This window comes from Strongyloides ratti (assembly GCF_001040885.1).
Source record: "Strongyloides ratti genome assembly S_ratti_ED321, chromosome : 1".
Taxonomy (NCBI): Eukaryota; Metazoa; Nematoda; class Chromadorea; order Rhabditida; family Strongyloididae; genus Strongyloides; species Strongyloides ratti.
The window spans coordinates 1,988,197-2,006,761 of NC_037307.1; the positions used below are offsets into that span (position 1 = coordinate 1,988,197).

General features: G+C 21.9%; 7 protein-coding genes across 7 annotated transcripts; 4 read left to right on the top strand and 3 right to left on the bottom strand.

Annotated features, from left to right (window-relative positions):
- Positions 1-36: 36 nt before the first annotated feature.
- SRAE_1000062100 (Hypothetical protein) lies at positions 37-330 on the bottom strand (the record flags this gene model as incomplete). The annotated part of the gene is made up of 1 exon (XM_024647477.1): positions 37-330. The coding sequence occupies one exon, from the start codon at positions 328-330 to the stop codon at positions 37-39; it is 294 nt and encodes a 97-aa protein (XP_024501550.1).
- A 2,814-nt stretch (positions 331-3,144) lies between these two features.
- SRAE_1000062200 (Potassium channel tetramerisation-type BTB domain and BTB/POZ fold domain-containing protein) lies at positions 3,145-3,610 on the top strand (the record flags this gene model as incomplete). Its single annotated transcript, XM_024647478.1, has 2 exons — positions 3,145-3,210; positions 3,251-3,610. 2 exons carry the CDS (start codon positions 3,145-3,147, stop codon positions 3,608-3,610), a joined length of 426 nt encoding a protein of 141 aa, XP_024501551.1.
- Positions 3,611-6,931: 3,321 nt separating this feature from the next.
- SRAE_1000062300 (SH2 domain-containing protein) lies at positions 6,932-8,320 on the bottom strand (the record flags this gene model as incomplete). Its single annotated transcript, XM_024647479.1, has 2 exons — positions 6,932-7,931; positions 7,977-8,320. 2 exons carry the CDS (start codon positions 8,318-8,320, stop codon positions 6,932-6,934), a joined length of 1,344 nt encoding a protein of 447 aa, XP_024501552.1.
- A 656-nt stretch (positions 8,321-8,976) lies between these two features.
- SRAE_1000062400 (Hypothetical protein) lies at positions 8,977-11,964 on the top strand (the record flags this gene model as incomplete). Its single annotated transcript, XM_024647480.1, has 2 exons — positions 8,977-11,802; positions 11,848-11,964. The coding sequence occupies 2 exons, from the start codon at positions 8,977-8,979 to the stop codon at positions 11,962-11,964; spliced, it is 2,943 nt and encodes a 980-aa protein (XP_024501553.1).
- A 647-nt stretch (positions 11,965-12,611) lies between these two features.
- Positions 12,612-13,840, top strand: SRAE_1000062500 (Zinc finger, RING/FYVE/PHD-type domain-containing protein; the record flags this gene model as incomplete). The annotated part of the gene is made up of 2 exons (XM_024647481.1): positions 12,612-12,728; positions 12,770-13,840. The coding sequence occupies 2 exons, from the start codon at positions 12,612-12,614 to the stop codon at positions 13,838-13,840; spliced, it is 1,188 nt and encodes a 395-aa protein (XP_024501554.1).
- A 456-nt stretch (positions 13,841-14,296) lies between these two features.
- Positions 14,297-15,440, top strand: SRAE_1000062600 (Zinc finger, RING/FYVE/PHD-type domain-containing protein; the record flags this gene model as incomplete). Its single annotated transcript, XM_024647482.1, has 2 exons — positions 14,297-14,422; positions 14,469-15,440. 2 exons carry the CDS (start codon positions 14,297-14,299, stop codon positions 15,438-15,440), a joined length of 1,098 nt encoding a protein of 365 aa, XP_024501555.1.
- A 177-nt stretch (positions 15,441-15,617) lies between these two features.
- On the bottom strand, positions 15,618-17,229 carry SRAE_1000062700 (Hypothetical protein; the record flags this gene model as incomplete). The annotated part of the gene is made up of 5 exons (XM_024647483.1): positions 15,618-15,889; positions 15,938-17,014; positions 17,068-17,097; positions 17,146-17,178; positions 17,223-17,229. 5 exons carry the CDS (start codon positions 17,227-17,229, stop codon positions 15,618-15,620), a joined length of 1,419 nt encoding a protein of 472 aa, XP_024501556.1.
- Positions 17,230-18,565: the final 1,336 nt, after the last annotated feature.

The window sequence follows — 18,565 nt, forward strand, 5'->3', positions numbered from 1 at the left end:
AATAACATATCACACAAAAATAATTATAAATATTTTTCAAATATTACAATTATTTGTAAAACATCGTGTCTTGGTTAAAATTTCTTTACCATAATCAGTATCTTTTACTTCAGTGTATGGTCCTTTGTATTGTGAAGCATGTGGTTCATTGAATCCACAAGTTTTATAAATAATTTCAAAACAAAGTCCATTCTTCTTTTCTAGCTTCATTTCAGTAATTAAACATCCTAAATTTTTATTAATTGTACATTCTTGTTGTTTAAAAATTTCTGAATTACAGATGATTTCTTTTTCTTGAATAGGATCTCCAAATTTATTTGTACAACTCATTTTGCATGTAATTTGGTCACTAAAACAACTTTTAAAAAGTGATATATAGATGATAATAATATAAATAATTTTCATACTTATTACTATTAATACCTAAAAGACAAATTAGTCTTTTTTTTAATATTTTTCATTCAAAACAAAAATTATTTTATAAAAAATTTTAAAAATAAATATAAAATATGTTTGTTAAAAAAGTTTTTAAGCTTTCATTAAAGATATAATTAGATTTAAAAATATTTTTTGTAATAAAAAGTTTATTTTTATATTAACTATGATATATATATATTAAATAAAATTAAAATTTTAGTAATATAAATACAAGTAAAATATAATGTATTAATCAATGTTAATAGAGCTTTATATTATTATATTTTTGTTTGTCCTATCCTTAAGATTCAAAAACATTTTCTTTATTGAAAGTACAATGTTTTAAGAATTGTTTAATAAGAATTTTCTTCTTTTTTTTGTCTTCATTAATTTTAAAAATATGTAGTAACTTAGAATTATTAAATTTGTATAATTGTTTTCATTTGATCAAGTCTTACAATTATAATCATCTTATATTTAAGATTACCACTGTGTTTATTGGAATCAAATGATTAATGTTGTTAGTTTAAAGACATTAACAACTTGATTGTTATTTTAGTAACATTAATTTTATTGTTATATTATCATAAAGCATGGTTATATAACATCATTTTAATATAACTTATTTCATGTTAATTATAGTATATTTATTTTTTTTTAAATAATTATATGATTTTCAAAACTATTTTGTATCATTTAAAATAAATATTATAATTTTAGATCATAAGATGTTAAACATTTAGTAGTTACTGAAGCTTAATATCAAATGTATTAAACAAACAATGTGTAATAATGATAAGTTTTATTGTCTTATTTTCAAAAATTTTAAGTGTTCACTTTTTATTCATAATATTAAAATATTTGAAACTATATGGATGGAATGTATATTTTTATTTTTGTGATGTAAATTTTATTTATATAATGAATAATTAAAAATGATGTTATTTTTTAAAAAAAAAGTGATCTAAGTTTATTCATTTTTCATTTATAACAATTTTTAGTATAATTAAATTAATAAAATTAGTATAATAAATTAATTATTATATATCATTAATATAGTTATGATAGCATTTCTATTATAGTATAATTTTCAAGTGAAAAAAATGTTAATAGTAGAAGCAACATATTTTTAAAAATAATCAATTAAAGCATATATATATATATATACTTTTTGAAGTAGATTCCTAATCATTTCACATGAAAATATAAATCACAAAATAATATAACAAAATATTGATATTTTGATAAACTTTCATATAAGAAGATTTTTATTTTAATTATATTTAATATATAATTCATTTATTTTTAAGATGATAGTCAAGAATTTAATATTGTATTTTTTTTCATAACTTTACACTATATCAAAAATATAAATATAAATCAAAATTTCTAACCAACATAAAAATCAGCTGAAAAAGAAAAGTTGTTTTTCAATAAAAAATGTCTAACTTATTAAAATTATTAAGTTAAAAATTAATTTTTACTTTTATCCTAAAGACAACAATAATTAGAATATAAATTATTTTACAATTTTAAATTTCTATATTAATTAAACAATTATCGATCATTTTATACTATAAAAATGATCATTGTTAATATCAATATTCATTATATAAATAATTTTAACATATTAGAAAATATTTAATTTAAAACATGAAAATTTGTTAAAGATTACAATTTGTAGTAAAGTTTAATATTATATCTTTTTTCCAGTTCATCCACATATAATTATATTTTTTAATTTGACTACATAAATTGAATATTACTTTTGCCTTCTTTTATCCTATTCCGGATCACCATAAAGCGTGAAAAAATAAAAAAAATTTTATGAAACTGGAATATAAAATGTATTGGCAATATAGATAATAGTTTATTTTTTGAAATTAAAAAAAAACAATAATTGAGAAATAAGCAATTTTATTTAATACATACCATCACTTGTAAAATAAAGCTTAATTTTATTATTTTCATTTTAATGGTACTACATTTATCAATAAAACTAAACATTTTATATCTTTACATTTCTCATTAAATCATTTACTATAATTTAAAGTTAAATTTATAAATTTACACACAATGCTAACTTATCATAATAAACAAAAATAAAAATAAAAATAAACAAATAAATAAGTATTAAACTATTTTACATTTACTAGTTTAATTAAAAAATAGTTTTCTTAAATTTTTTTTTCCTAAAGATTAATTCAATAATTTAATATATGTGCCAAAAATGTTTTTTTTTCAAATAATCATTTCATACTTATTTAATTTTATATTTATTTTTTTATTAATATACAAAAAATGAACCCAATATAAAAAAGGTATGTAGTAAAAATGTATCAGTAATTTAAAAATATTTAATAATATGATTAATTTTGTTTTCAAAAAATTGTATCAATATATTTAAGAAAATTAATCCTTTAAAAAAACATATGAATGGTGTAAAATATTTAATATTTAAAATCATGGAAATAGTAAAATCTATTAGAATATCTTGTTTTAATAAATTGTTTTGTCTTAGAATTATACCTTCTTTTTTTTGTAAATAATTGATACCTAATAATAAAATAATTATTTAAAAAAAAAATATATATAGAAAAATGTAAAAACATTTTGAATATAATTGTTATCAATAAAATTTATTAATTCTTTGAAAATTACATTTTGTGAATAATAGATTTTAGAGTAATCATATAAAAAAAAATTTTAATAAAAATTTTTATTGATATGGCTAAACTTGATTTAGATTATGATGATATCATAAATATCAATGTTGGAGGAAAAATATACACTGTAAGTTATTAAATATTTTAAATTTAATAAGATTTGTTAGACAAAAAGAAGCCTTCTATGTATTGATACAGAATCAGTACTTTATGAATGGTTTAAAATTGAATCGAATGTAATGTTGGATGTTGACAAAGATGGTAACTTTTTTTTGAATAGAGACTCTGAATCATTTCGTCATATATTAGCTTATCTTCGTTTCAAGAATGAAGGTATTAAAGTTGCACTTGCTTTACCTTCACAGCCAGATGAATTAGCAAAATTGGCTGCAGAGTGTGGAGCGTTGAGAATAAATGAATTTGAAAGATTGGCTTTAAGAATGTTGTCTAATTACAAGCATTTAGAAGCTTCTCATGTTGTTAAAACCTATACAAATTATGTATTTAATGAATTTACGAACAGGTAACAATGAAACATATATGTAAACTTATTCTTAAAAAATGTTAAAATAAAAGAATTAAAAAAAGAAAAAATATCAATTTTTATAAATAAATAATTTAGTAAAATAGATTCAAAAATAAAAATATAATTAAAAAATAATACAATATCAGTATATTTTAAAAAAAATATACAAAGTTTATAACAACAAATAGTGAAACAAATAATGTAAGTCTTCTTCTTGACAACCTATTTTTTTTAATTTTTGAAAACAAATAATATCTAAATAAAAATTTTTAACTTTGTATTGAAATTATCAACATAACACCTTCAACAAATTTATATCATAAAAAAAATTAACAAATGAAAGTAAAACACACTATTAATTTTGGTTACCACATAATAAGTCAGTCAAAATATTAAATAAAGAATTAATGAAAATGTTAGAAACATTCTTGCCCTTAACTATATCTTGTTTGAAAAAAAAATATAAACAAGGAAACTTTTTTAATCAATTTATAAACAATTTTCATATAGGGTCTACCTTCAAAACTTTTTTATATCTCTAATTATTCTTGAGATATAGAAATTGATGACAATAAATTACGCGCGAAGAAAAACTACATGTAATATCTTGAAAACTACTGAAAATTAGAAAAACTTTTCAACGTAGACTATGCTTCAAAAGTTTAAAAAAGCCCAGCGCATCAAGTTACATACTCATAGGAGCTCATTTGTTCAAGTTATAAGTTCGTGCTTGAAAACTTTTTAAACAACGTTTTTTCATCATATCTCAAGAATGCTTAGACCTATGAAGATAAGACTAGTCTTAATGAATTTCCCATAAAAAACTGATCTAGAATCGTTAAATTAATTTTTATATTTTTGATTACATCACAGAAGTCGTATTTTTATTAAAAATATTCCCCACTTTCGCCCTTAAACTTTGAATGCCTGTAACTTCTGAACCGTTAATTTGATTATAGTCATGATTATATGCAAAATTCATTATTTTGAAAGGCCTATCGAATGAGCATAGTAGCATTCAGAAATTCGAAAAAAAAGTTTTTTTTTAGTGCACTATTTTTAATGGTCAGGTCGGAAGTTTAGAATATTTTTGAGTAACTTTTGAAATCTGTTAAAATTCATAATATTTAAAAAAAAAAATTGTTTATTCTGGATTAACTTTTCAAGAGAAATCGAATGAATCAAATTTTATGGTTATACAATAAATTTCAGCCTAGATATTAAAGAGTCGAGAACAATGAATATTTAGAAAAAATTTCCGCCTTTCATTATATCTCGCTTCAAAATAAAGCTATGTAAGAACAGTTTTTTGCAATCAACTTCTGAACAAATTTCATATAGGGTCTACCTTCAAAACTTTTTTATAACTTCAACCATTCTTGGGATATGAAAAAATGATGACAATAAATTACGCGCGCAAAAATACCACTTATCATATCTTGAAAACTACTGCGAATCAGAAAAACTTTTCAACGTAGACTATGCTTCAAAAGTTTAAAGAAGCCCAGCGCATCAAGTTTCATATTTATAGGAGCTCATTTGTTCAAGTTATAAGTTCGTGCTCGAAAATTTTTCAAACAACGTTTTTTCATCATATCTCAAGAATGGTAAGTCCTATAAAGATGAGACTACCTTCAATGAATTTCCCGTAAAAAACTGATCTAGAATCATTAATTTAATTTTAACATTTTTAATAGTATCACGGAAGTCGTATTTTTATCAAAAATATTCACCACTTTCGCCCTCAAACTTTAGATGGCTGTAACTTCTTAACCGTTATTTCTACTATATTCATGATTGTATGCAAAATTCATCATTTTGAAAGGGCTATCGAATGAGTATAATGGCATTCTGAAATTCGAAAAAAAAGTTTTTTTTGTACACTAATATTAATAATCAGGTCGGAAGTTTAGAATATTTTTGTGTAACTTATGAATTCTGTCAAAATTCATAATATTTTTTAAAAAACTTATATATTTTGGATTAACTTTTCAAGAGAAATCGAATGAATCTAATCTTATGGTTATGCGATAAATTTCAGCCTAGATATTAAAGAGTCGAGAACAATGAATATTTAGAAAAAATTTCCGCCTTTCATTATATCTCGCTTCAAAATAAAGCTATGTAAGAGCAGCTTTTTGCAATCAACTTCTGAACAAATTTCATATAGGGTCTACCTTCAAAACTTTTTTATAACTTCAACCATTCTTGAGATATGAAAAAATGATGACAATAAATTACGCGCGCAAAAATACCACTTATCATATCTTGAAAACTACTGCGAATCAGAAAAACTTTTCAACGTAGACTATGCTTCAAAAGTTTAAAGAAGCCCAGCGCATCAAGTTTCATATTCATAGGAGCTCATTTGTTCAAGTTATAAGATCATGCTTGAAAACTTTTTAAACAACGTTTTTTCATCATATCTCAAGAATGCTTAGACCTATGAAGATAAGACTAGTCTTAATGAATTTCCCATAAAAAACTGATCTAGAATCGTTAAATTAATTTTTATATTTTTGATTACATCACAGAAGTCGTATTTTTATTAAAAATATTCCCCACTTTCGCCCTTAAACTTTGAATGCCTGTAACTTCTGAACCGTTAATTTGATTATAGTCATGATTATATGCAAAATTCATTATTTTGAAAGGGCTATCGAATGAGTATAGTGGCATTTTGAAATTCGAAAAAAAAGTTTTTTATAATAAATTGTTATAGCCAACTTTTAAATTATTATTATCTTTAGCAAATTTTTTAATCGTTAATCATTTTAAACTCTTTATTACAATAAAACACCAATAGATATAGTTAAAAGTATATAGTTTTATCTATTTTAAAAGTATTTTAACTTATTTAGACAAAAAAACTTATAATTTTCTGATACCTGGTAATATGATACAAAAAAGTTGTAGAAAAAATGTTAATTAGCTTAATAATTTTCATAAAAAATAACTAAAAAAAATTGTTTACTTTCAGTGACATTGTAACAAATTATTCTTTAACTATTTTTAGAATTTCATTTTTTGTTATTAAGAAACCCGAGGAATTTTTTTTTCTTATTTATTTTTTAATTGCACAAGAATTACTCATTCTCAAACTTTTGAAATATTTATAAATATTTATATTCATTTATTTTATGAAAAATTTTTAAAAAATTTAGATTATACAATTATATAAATCATTTATTCAAATAATAAATTTATTTTGATAATCGACAGTTAATAATACAAGAAAAAGGAATATTCTTTACCATTTATTGTTATTAATAAAACTACTGCACTAATATTTTTTTTTTATAAAAATTAATAAATAAAAGAGTTATCTAATAAATTGGCAATACAATTCCTTAACTCTTTCAATTCTATCATAATAATAGTCAACCATTTCTTCATATTTACTAAAATAATCATAAGTTTTATATGGTGTAATGACAGCATATAAATGTTTTTTTGAAGCTTTTGTATCATTAAATTCTGTATCTCTTTTTTTAATTATTTTAAGATGAATTGGTTTTCCTTTGAGTGGTTTGTATACTAGATACAATACTTTTTTTGGGTTCTTTTTTGATTTACGAACATAAAAAGCAAAGTCAAATGGTTTTTTTACTTTTTTTTTAGCTTCTTTTCTTCTTATTGATCCAAAGAAAAAATCAGTATAAAAGTTTTCATCTCTTTTTAATTTTTCAGATTTATTTTTTTTTTGGACAGTTGACTTTTTAATTAATTTTGATGATGAATCAGTTGATTTTAAACATCCAGATGTTGAGCTTGAATGTAATTGATCATCAAAGTATCTTTGATTTCTTAATGATTTTAGGTATTCCCATTTTTGTAAATTGGTAAAATCAACAATATTTTTATATCCAGATTTTATAAATTTACATGTTATTTTAGGTTTTTCTTCTGTTTTATAAAGTGACGACTTAGAAGTATAAGAATTATTATTGGAGCTACCTTTATTAGTTTGATTTTTTATTTTAGATATATTCTTTATTGTATCTTTCTTAGTGATATTTTTGTAATCACTATCATTAACAGGTTGTTTTTTAATATCTGATATTAAAGATGAATCAGTATTTGAAGAATGCTTATTAGCTACCCCAGGTATATCAATACGAGTTTCAATAACTTTATAATCATTCAAAAGTTTCTTATTATCTTTTAATATTTCTATGGGATTAACTTGTTTATAGTAATCAATCAACTTATCAATACTTTCAAATTTTCTTTTATTGTTATCAAATGATCCCAATGCATAGTAATTTTTCATTGACGTGGAAGTTGTGGTGTATCCAGGTTTTTTAACAACAGGAATATGTCTAAAGAAATTAAATCTTAAAAATTTAAATAATTAATAAACATACAATCCAACATCAGGAGATGTTTTTACAAGAGCAAATAATTTTAATGAAATATCCAAGTCTTTAATATTCTTTATTTCTTTTTTATAAAGATGATATAAGTAAAAATGTCCATATCCAGTTTTTGGTAAAGCTTCAGAAATTGGTACAATACCTAAATAAATGGTATCTTTATAAGTCATTCTAGAAAATTGTTGAGTTATATCATAAATAGATGTTAATGATGCATCATCATTCTTCTTATAATACATTAATTCATCTTTTTTTATTAACTTAGAAGGATGAGCAATTTCCATTTTATTTTTTAAAAAATCGTTATCAAAACATTGAGTCCCTGGTGGGACCATTTTATCAAACTGTTAACAAAAAATACTCGATTTTATTGTCATTTTATATTATTTTTATATTTAATATTTACATTTTTTTAAGTATATTAAAAATTTGAATATTGGTGTAATATATTAACAATTTCTTATTTAGTATTTAATATTTATCATAAAAAATTATACTAGATAAAACATTATGTGATTAACATTTTACAAAATAAACTCAAAAATTGTATCAAATTAGTCTACCAGAAAAAAAATCTACAAATACAAAAAAAAGTACAATGAAAAGTAATATAAAAATATGTAATATAAAGTATAATAGTTTGGATAAAAAAAATATTACAAAAAATTAATTTCATCATTTACTTATTTTAAACTTTTTTATAAAAATTTTTTTATATCAGAATAATATACAATTAAATCTATAATAGAATATTAAATAAATGTTACATACAATGTTATATACAATGTAATATCGATAAAAAGTATAATAAATACAATTTAATTAAAATTTTTTGAATATTAACAAGTTATAAAGTGAAGATAATTTTACCACATAAATTTTTTCATTTCGTTTTTTTGTCATGGCGTTTGAAGGTGATTTTATTATTGATATAAATGATCTACCTATATCCCATTTTTATACTTACAAATATGAAATGATTGAATATTTCATGGTACCAAATGCTGATGAATGGTTAGAAAAATTAATATCAAAAGCCAATACAAAAGAAGATGTATCAGAAGTAGTTAAAATTTGTACAAAAGGTCGGTTTCATACATGTAAAAAATATTTTGAAGTTTTCAAACCGTACAACGATAAGAAATTTATTATTAATGCATTAGAAGCATTACCTAATAAAATAAAAGAACGAGCTTTGTTAAAAATGATTCCTAGTTGTAGTTTAAGTTTGTACAGTCAATTATTTTCAAAAAAATATGATGAAAGACTTTTTGAAAAAATTCTAATGTGTACAAAATGGCACGATATATATAAAAGATTTGAGGTAAATCCTAAATATGAAATATTTTGTAAATCAATTAAGAAGCAGTTGAGTAATTATCCAGGATTTACAGATTATCTTGGATGCTTATTTTTAAGAGAACTTCCATACGTTGATTATTTTACAAGTATTGAAGATAATTGGTATTATGATTTAAGAGTAGCTTATTCAGAATCTGATTTGAATAGAGCAATACTTATGCAATTTAATCCTAATTTTATTTTATTTATGAATGGTATAAAAATGAAACATCAAATTGAAGAAATAAGAAGAAGAAAATTATTAGGTGATCAATTACAAAATGATAACAAAAAAATATCTGAAGTTTTAGAAAAATTAAGATTTCAAAAAGATTATTTAGAATTTCTTCCAGAAGCATCTAAAAAGGCTGTTGGTGGATTACAACCACTTAAAACATATCAATTAGAATTAGTTTCTGTTGTTGATGAAGATACAGAAAATCATATACTTTGGATTCCTGAAAAAGCTGGTAAACTTTCAATTATTTCACATATTGCTGTCAATCATTTCCAATTACATTGTAAAGAACAACAACTTACACGAATGTTAATTCTTGTACCTCATTTTAAATATGTACATTATTATAAAATTTATATTCGTGGACTTTGTTCAGATTTATTAAATATTTATGGAGTTGTTGATTGTGAAAAAAATTTTAACAATATTAATAAAATTATGGCACATGATCTTGTAATTATGTCTGGGCAAATGTTTTATGATTTATTAAAAGTAAACAATTCAAATTACAAACTTTATTTTCAAGATTTTTCATTAATTTTTATTGATCATTGTGAAGAGATTATTGAAGCTCATATATATAATTCAATAATGAAATTATATAATCAATATATTTATAAAAAACCAAAACTTATTGGAATAACAGAATATCTTGGTAGACATGCTGAAAATAGTGAAAATAATAGTATGGATAGATTAGCAGATTTATGTCATATTTTTTGTTGTTCAAAAATAGATATAGTTAGAAATAATATTGAAGATTTTTATATAGATGTACCAAAAAAATTTCAGGAAATTGTTATTAGTCTATCAGTACCAAATTGTTTTAATCAAATGATTTTTAGAGAATCTTATACAATTGAAAAAGCTATTGATAAATATTTATGTGAATTGTCTGGTAATAAAAATTATCAAGAAAATAAATTTCCTGACATTGAAGAGACTGAAACTTATGAAACTTATTTAAATAATATTGTACAAATAATCCAACAACAACTAGATGAAAATACAAAAAAAATACTTTTATCTTCTATAAATTTTCTCAAGTGTTTGGCTTTTACATATTCTATTCATAGTGTTATGCCAATTAAATATCTTTTTAATAATTGTGTTTTAAGATTAAAAAGATGTATTCAAAATTGTGAAGATATTTCATCATTGTCAAAAATCTTATTTGAATCATATAATAGAATTCTTCTATTAAATAATGATCCAAAGTTTGAAAAAACAAAAGAAGAACGAAATTTTCCACTTACGCGTTTGGAAAAATTTATTAAACAGTCAAGTAAAAAAAATTATAAATCAAAAATTCTTGTACGTGTAAGTAATGAAGTCATTGCTGTAGCATTGGATCAATGGTTTGCAGAGAATGATTTTAGAGGAAAATACAATTGTAGTCATACTTATGTAATCAACTTTTCTGATCATAATCCAAATAATGAAGAAATCGTTACATTCTATGAAGAAAGAATACAAAAATTTAAAGATGGAAAAGTGAATATATTAATTACTACAGACATTTCTCAAGATGATATTGATATAAGTATTCTTGATGCTTTTGTTAGTTATAATTGTCCAATTACATATAATAAACCTACTGGAAATTTTAAAGCATCAAAAGGTCATCCAAAAAATATGATTCTTATATTATCAGAAGGTTTATTAGAATTGAACGAACAAAAACTTTTTGAAAGAGATAAAATGATGCATTGTGTTGCCACAAAATTACGTAAGACAAATGATGAAGACTTTAAACGTTTTATTGAAAAAAGAATTAAAATAAATGAAATAATGAATATAAATTATACTAAAATTACAAAAGAATTTTCAAATAAAAATAAAGATGCAACATATGAAATTAAATGTTCATCATGTATGTCACATTTATGTTTATCAAACGATATTGGAATTTTTGACAATATTTCTAATATTATTGTTAATTCAAATATTTGGTCTAAGGTTATTTATACAACAGATAAACATTACAAATATACCAGAACAATTATGCGTGTTGGATTGGTATATTGTAAAGTATGTAAAACACAAACTTCTGATGAAATAGATGAAAATAATGCTTTGGGTATAATAATAAAAGTAAGACAAGGATTTTTTATTAAATTAATGACAAGAGATATAACTTTTATTGATACTGTTACCAAAGAAGAACACTATAAAAAAGAATGGAATTTAGTTGAAAATAGTTTATTTTTAGCAAATGAAATTTCTGAAGAAGATTACGTATGTTTTAAATATATTTTTTTAAATAATATTATTATATTTTAGTTTAAATATTGTCAAGAAACAATGTGTCATGATCCTGAAATGCACCTTACATTTACAAAAAAAATGTCTAGTTACATCAATATATGTAGAAGTTCAGTAAATCATAAAAGTACATAATTACCATTTTTAATATTTTATAAATGTTTTAAAACAAATTAAAACACATCCATACATACTACATTTTTTTTTATATTTAGCATTAAGTTTTTATTTTTAAATAAAATTTAAAAAACAATTTTTGAATATGTTTATTTTAGTATAAAAGATATTAATTTAATAACAAAATAAAAATTAAAAAAATGAAACAACATTTCTTCAGAAATTTATCAAATGTCAAGAAATCAGTAACAAAAATACAGTAATAAATATTTTTTTTTAGAAATTTGAGCTTATCTTTTTAAAATATTTATGCAAGTAAAATATACATATCATAAAGGTGAATAATTTAAAATTATTTTATCATATTGAAAGAATAAGAATTTTTTGTAATAATCTTATGACTAACAGTATGCATATAATATTAATTAATTATTAATATATAATTTGCCAAAATCATATTTAAAATTTTTTTTTTTGAATATATACCAAAGGTTTTTTTTTTGACAAGCAGAAAAAAAAATCAATATCATTGTTGATAATAAAAAAAAGTAAAAGATTGCCAGATTTTCAAACTCTTACGACGATATAATAACATTCCAATTTGTCATGGTAATGTTTCTACTTTAATTTTATAATAAAATAAAATAATTTTCAATATTATTTTTATGGATAGTAAATCATCTACAAAGATTTATTCAATTATTGATAACAAAAATGAGTTAGCAGTAAATATTAAATGTGGTCATGTAACAAGTTTAAATTATATGAAAGAATGGATTAATGTATGTTTTTTTTAATTATAAACTTTGTACAGTAATTTTAGAACCATAAAACATGTGTGATTTGTTCAAATGAATCATCGTTAAATGATGTAGTAAAAATTTATTATGATAATACAATAAATGAAAAATATTCTAAATATTATAGAGAGATGTTGGAGAAATTACAAAGAGATTGGGAATATTTAAAAATTGATAATGATATTTGTTCTAGTACAATTAAATTGAATATAGATAGACTTGAATATGAAGTTGAATATAAGAAGAATAAGAAATTAAAAAATTTGTTATATCAAAAGATTGAAGATGGATCTGATTTTATAGATCAAAATGCTATAGAAGATTTGATTCAATTAGAAATGAAAACAAAAGATGAAGAAATAAATATTCTTAAATTAAAAATTTTTGATGCACTAAGTAGTCAAAAGATAAGTAAAGAAAAAATTATTAATAAAGAAAAAATTATTGAATTAGAGAATAAATTGAAATATCAAGAGGAGGAAAAAAATAAATACGTTTCAAAACTTTGTGTTCTTGAAGATGAATATAATAAACTAGAAAAAGAAAATCTTTTGTTAAAAGATATGACTTCAAAAATGGATTGTATCGAAAAGTTGGAAAGAAAATTAAAACATCAGGAAGAAAGAATTATTGCTCTTAAAAAAGAAAATGAAGTTTTAAATAAAGATGAAAAGCATAGAAATGAAGCAATAAGTAAGCTAAATAAAAAACTTGAAAAAAAAACTTGTGATTTACAATCACAATATCAGGAATTAAAGATGATTACAGAGTTACTTGAATATAAAATGCAATCATTTGATGATATAGAAAGAAATCTTTATGAATTTGATAAAAATATTTGTAAATTAATGACAAAAATTGTTCCAAGTGCATTATTAACTGAAGAACCATTTCTTACATTTTTTAATAAACCACAGAAAATTGGTTCCCCCATATGGCAAATGATTTCAAAAAAAATTTTTTCAAAATATGGATCAATGATAAATGAAATAGGTGAAAACGTGAAAATTGTCAGAAATATTATTCAAAATGATATATCAATACCATGGTCTTTGATAGATGACATAGAAATAGTTCCAAAAATAAATAAATAATTATGAAATTATAATAAAATAAATGATTTAAACATGAATTACAATTAAATTTTTATTTAATTTGCTTAAAAAGTTATTTAGCTAAATAAAAATGTTTATTTATGCTATTTTCATTAATTTGAATTATTTCATTTATAAATTTTCATGTAAATAAAAGTCATAGTCATAAGAAATAGTAAAAATCAATTTATTTAAAATATAGATAGCATTTATAATATTTATTATAAAAAAATATGCTAAAATATTTTCAAATGAAATTTTAATAATTATAATTAATAAATTTTATTCTAAACTCATAATAAAAAATAATAATATTTTATTTTAATAAAAATGTATTATTGAATATAATGTATATTTTATTTATAATTTAAAGATATTTTTTAAATTCTTTCCGTGAGAATGTTTTTTTAAATTTTAAAAATTTATGATTATTTTTTAATATATTTACTTTTTAGTATGAATAATCAGTTGTTATTTGATGAAAGGACAACGCTCAATAGCAGTTTCTATACCAATGAATTATGTGTTAACACTAGGTGTGGACATAGTACAGAGATAAAGATTATGAAAAAATGGGTAACGGTATGTTTAAAAAAATTTTTTATCATTCTGCAACGTTAAAATATAGACATACAATAAATGTCCTTATTGTTTTATCACATCCAAACCAAATGATATAATTAAAATTTTTCATGAAGATACAATAAATGAAAAATATGGTGAATATTATGAAAACAAATATAAAGAATTAAAAAAATATTTAGATGAAATGAGTAAAAATAAACATTTTAATGAAAAAGAAAATACTATAAAAAATTTTGAATTTAAAGTAGAATGTAAAAAAAATAAGGAATTAAATAAGTTACTGTATCAGAAGATTGAAAATGGATATAATTTTATAGATCAAAATGCCATAGAAGATATGATTCAAATTGAGATGAAGGCAAAAGATGAAGAAATAAATATTCTTAAATTAAAAATTTTTGAAGCTAACGATAGTAGTATGTTAGATGAGAAAGATGTTGCTAATACAAATAGATTGTACAAATTAAAAAATAGTTTAAGACATTATAAAGAAGAAACAATTAAATATCTTTCAAGATTACAACTTCTTCAAGAACAATATAATATATTAAACAAAGAAAATATTGTATTGAAAGATAAATGTTCAAAAATTAATGATCTTCAGGAATTAAAGGATAAAATAGGAAATCAAATGGAGATAATTGATAATCTTACAAACAAAAATGAAGTTTTAACAAAAGAAGCTCAAAATCATGAAAAGATAAATGAAAGGCAAAACAAAAAAATTGAAAAAAAATTTCATGAATTGAATAATCAATATCAAGAATTAAAAAATAAAGCAGACATATTAGAAAAAAAAATTAAATCATTTGATAATGATGAAAAAGAATACTATAAATTTAATAAAACTTTATGTGATATAATTCCTGATTTTAATTATAAAAACAAAACATTGGAATTGTCACGTAGTTTGTTTTTAAATGAACAACAAAAACTTGGTTCTCCAGTATGGAAAAAAGTAGAGGATGATATATATTTTGGAATTAAAAAATTTGTTGATTTATTTAATAATTAATATTTGATATATTATTATATAAACTGTAAAATATTATTTTAAAAAAAAATCATGTATTTTAAATTTAAAAAAAATAACTTATTTACAGACAAAAATTAGTAAATAAAAAAATAATAAAGTTTTTATTTCATAAAAATAATTTTTTTTTTTGACTAATTTGTAAGGGTAACAAAAATGTTATTCATTTCTCCTACAGATTGTGGCTTTTTCATCTGGACTTTCAGATGGAGTAGATATTTTTCCAGAATAAATATCACAATATCCTCTGTTTTTAACATCATAACCATAACCAACACATCTATTGAAACCGTAATCTTTTCTGCATATCTCAGCACAAGATGACTGGAATTCAAAGTATCCACCAAATTTTGGATTTTGCATTGATGACAAAATTGCTTTATTTGACAACATTGTGAAACCAGGTTCACATGACCCTTGATTTCCAGCAGCTAAAAATTAGAAATTTATAACAAAAAAAATTTTTTTTTTTTACTTACGATATATCATAAATTCATCTTCTTTATTTATTGGTGGAACTAATGTTATGATATTTATTTTTTTAGTAGTTTCAGATGGCATTGGGGGCCCTTGTGTACTGGTACTTATGGGTGGAGCTACAGTTGTAGGTGGTAAGTTTGGTGTTGTAATAATCGGTGGTAAGTTTGTTGTTGTAATAATCGGTGGTAAGTTTGTTGTGGTAATAATTGGTGGTAAGTTTGTTGTTGCAATAGTTGGTGGTAAGTTTGTTGTTGTAATAGTTGGTGGTAAGCTTGTTGTTGCTGTTACTAAATTTGTTGATGATATAATTGTTGGAGATGTAGTAGAAGTTGATTCCATTGTTGTACTTAGAATATCTTCTAATGTTGTTGTTTTAAGTATTTTAGTTGTTGTAGTTATAGGATCAGTTAAATAATCTTCATCAGGTGTTGTATTGTTTTCTTCTTCAGTAGTTTCTGTTGTTTCACTAGCATCTGTTGTGGTTTCTATAAATGGTGGTAATGTTACTAGAGTTTCTAAAGTAGTAGTTGGTGCCAATGTTGTGTCTTCCACAGCAATAGTTGGTTCTTCTGTTGTTGATTTCATAGTAGTTGTTTGAGCCATTGTTGTAACTATTGTAGTGGATGTAATGACATCCATTGTTGTAGTTTTAGGAGCTTCTGTTGTGATAGGTATAATATCTTCTGTTGTTGTAATTATGGGGAGTTCTGTTATCATGGTTGTAGGAGTTTCTTTTGCCGTGATTGTAGAAGTTTCTTTTGTTGTAGTTGTAGGGGTTTCTGTTGTTGTGGTCATAAGTGCTTCTGTTGTTGCAGTTGTTGGAGCTTCTGTCGTTGTAGTTATAGGAGTTCCTGTTGTTGTAGTTATAGGAGTTCCTGTTGTTGTGGTTGTAGGAGCATCTGTTGTTGTGGTTGTAGGAGCAACTGTTATTGCAGTTGTAGGGACTTCTGTTGTCGTAGTTGTAGGAGTTTCTGCTGTCGTGGTTGTAGGAGCTTCTGTTGTTGTAGTTGTAGTTGTAGGAGCTTCTGTTGTTATAGTTGTAGTTGTAGGAGTTTCTGTTGTCGTAGTTGTTGTTTCTAAAGTATTTTAAAATTATTTTTGTGAAATAAAAATTTTATAAAATACAAACCTTCAGTTGTCAATTCGGTTGACATAGGAGCTAAATAATTAAACAGTTAGAAGTAAAAAAAAACTTTCAAGAACATACTAGTGTCATCGGGAAGTGGTTCAGTATAAGAAACTGTAAAAGATATTCTTTGTCAATAAAATTGATATTTTTTTTACCTGTCATCCAATCATAATCATAATCTTGACATTTAATAAAATTAGCAAAAAAAGTCAAAAAATATATAAATAGCATATTAATAAAAAATTTTTTCCTTATTTTCATTTTGAAAATCATGTATATATTTTTAATTACAAAACTTTTTGTAATTGAACTTTTTTTTTTCAAAAACAAAATGAATATTTAATGAAAAATATACCAGTTGTTAAATATATAAATATAATATTATTGTATAAAAATAATTAAAATGAGTATCATGTACAGTCCAAGTATATTAAAAACTTTTATTAAATATTTTTTAAAAATTTTTTAATGATTTAATAGAAAATCTCTATCAAATTTATAGTTTAATGTGATGGATTATTTGTAATAATGATAAGTAGGATCAAATATATTTTATCGTTTACAATTTTTTTAAAGTTCTACTTACTTTATTGAACATTCAATTAACTTTTTTTTATAATTTGTTTGAGAGGATTGTTAAATATCTATTTATTATTTTTTTTATATCTTATCAATTAAATTAATATTCAAAAATTAATCTTTCCCGGTAACAATTGGCCTTGAGAAAATCTAAAATTTGTGATGTACCTAAGTTCAATTAAATTTCAATACACCGTAAAGTTGATATTTTCACATTTGAAAAAATATATAATTAAATATAATCATTAACTAATTATAACAAAGTACTTTTTTTATTATGATTGAAAAAAAATTTTAAAAAATACAAACATTGAAAAAATTTAAAATTCCTATGAATCTTAAAATGTAATTCAATGATTTTGTAAGAAAATAAATTGATAAAAAGTTTTGCATTTTAATAATATGATAAATACATTAATAATATTGTCAATTTTAAAAAAATTAATATATTACTGTGTTAACTTATTCATTAAAAAAAATTATCAGAGATGTGACTACAAATAAAATTATCCGTAAAGTTTGTCTAAATTCTGGTCCGACGTCAGGTGGATTCGTTAACCATTTAAAAGAATTATTTATGAAAATTGTTATCATATATCAGCTGTTCATTTTAATTTCTTTCTAAACAAAGAATCAAATAATTACAAGAACAAAGCCTAAAGTCCACATATGTTCTCACTTTAAAACAAAATGATCCTCAATATTTAGTCTCTTTAAACTCATATGTTACCAGTTTATTATATTATTTGCGTAGCATTAAAAGTATTTTTGGTCTTATAGAGATATTTAGAAATGTGCCTCTTCAATTGGGCTAGCGATACCTTTTTTTTGTATAGTTAAAGTATAAAATCCGTTATATGAATTCCTTTATTTAATTTTTTTTATTAGTAGTTATTTATGAAGGTTGTTATAACTTTAT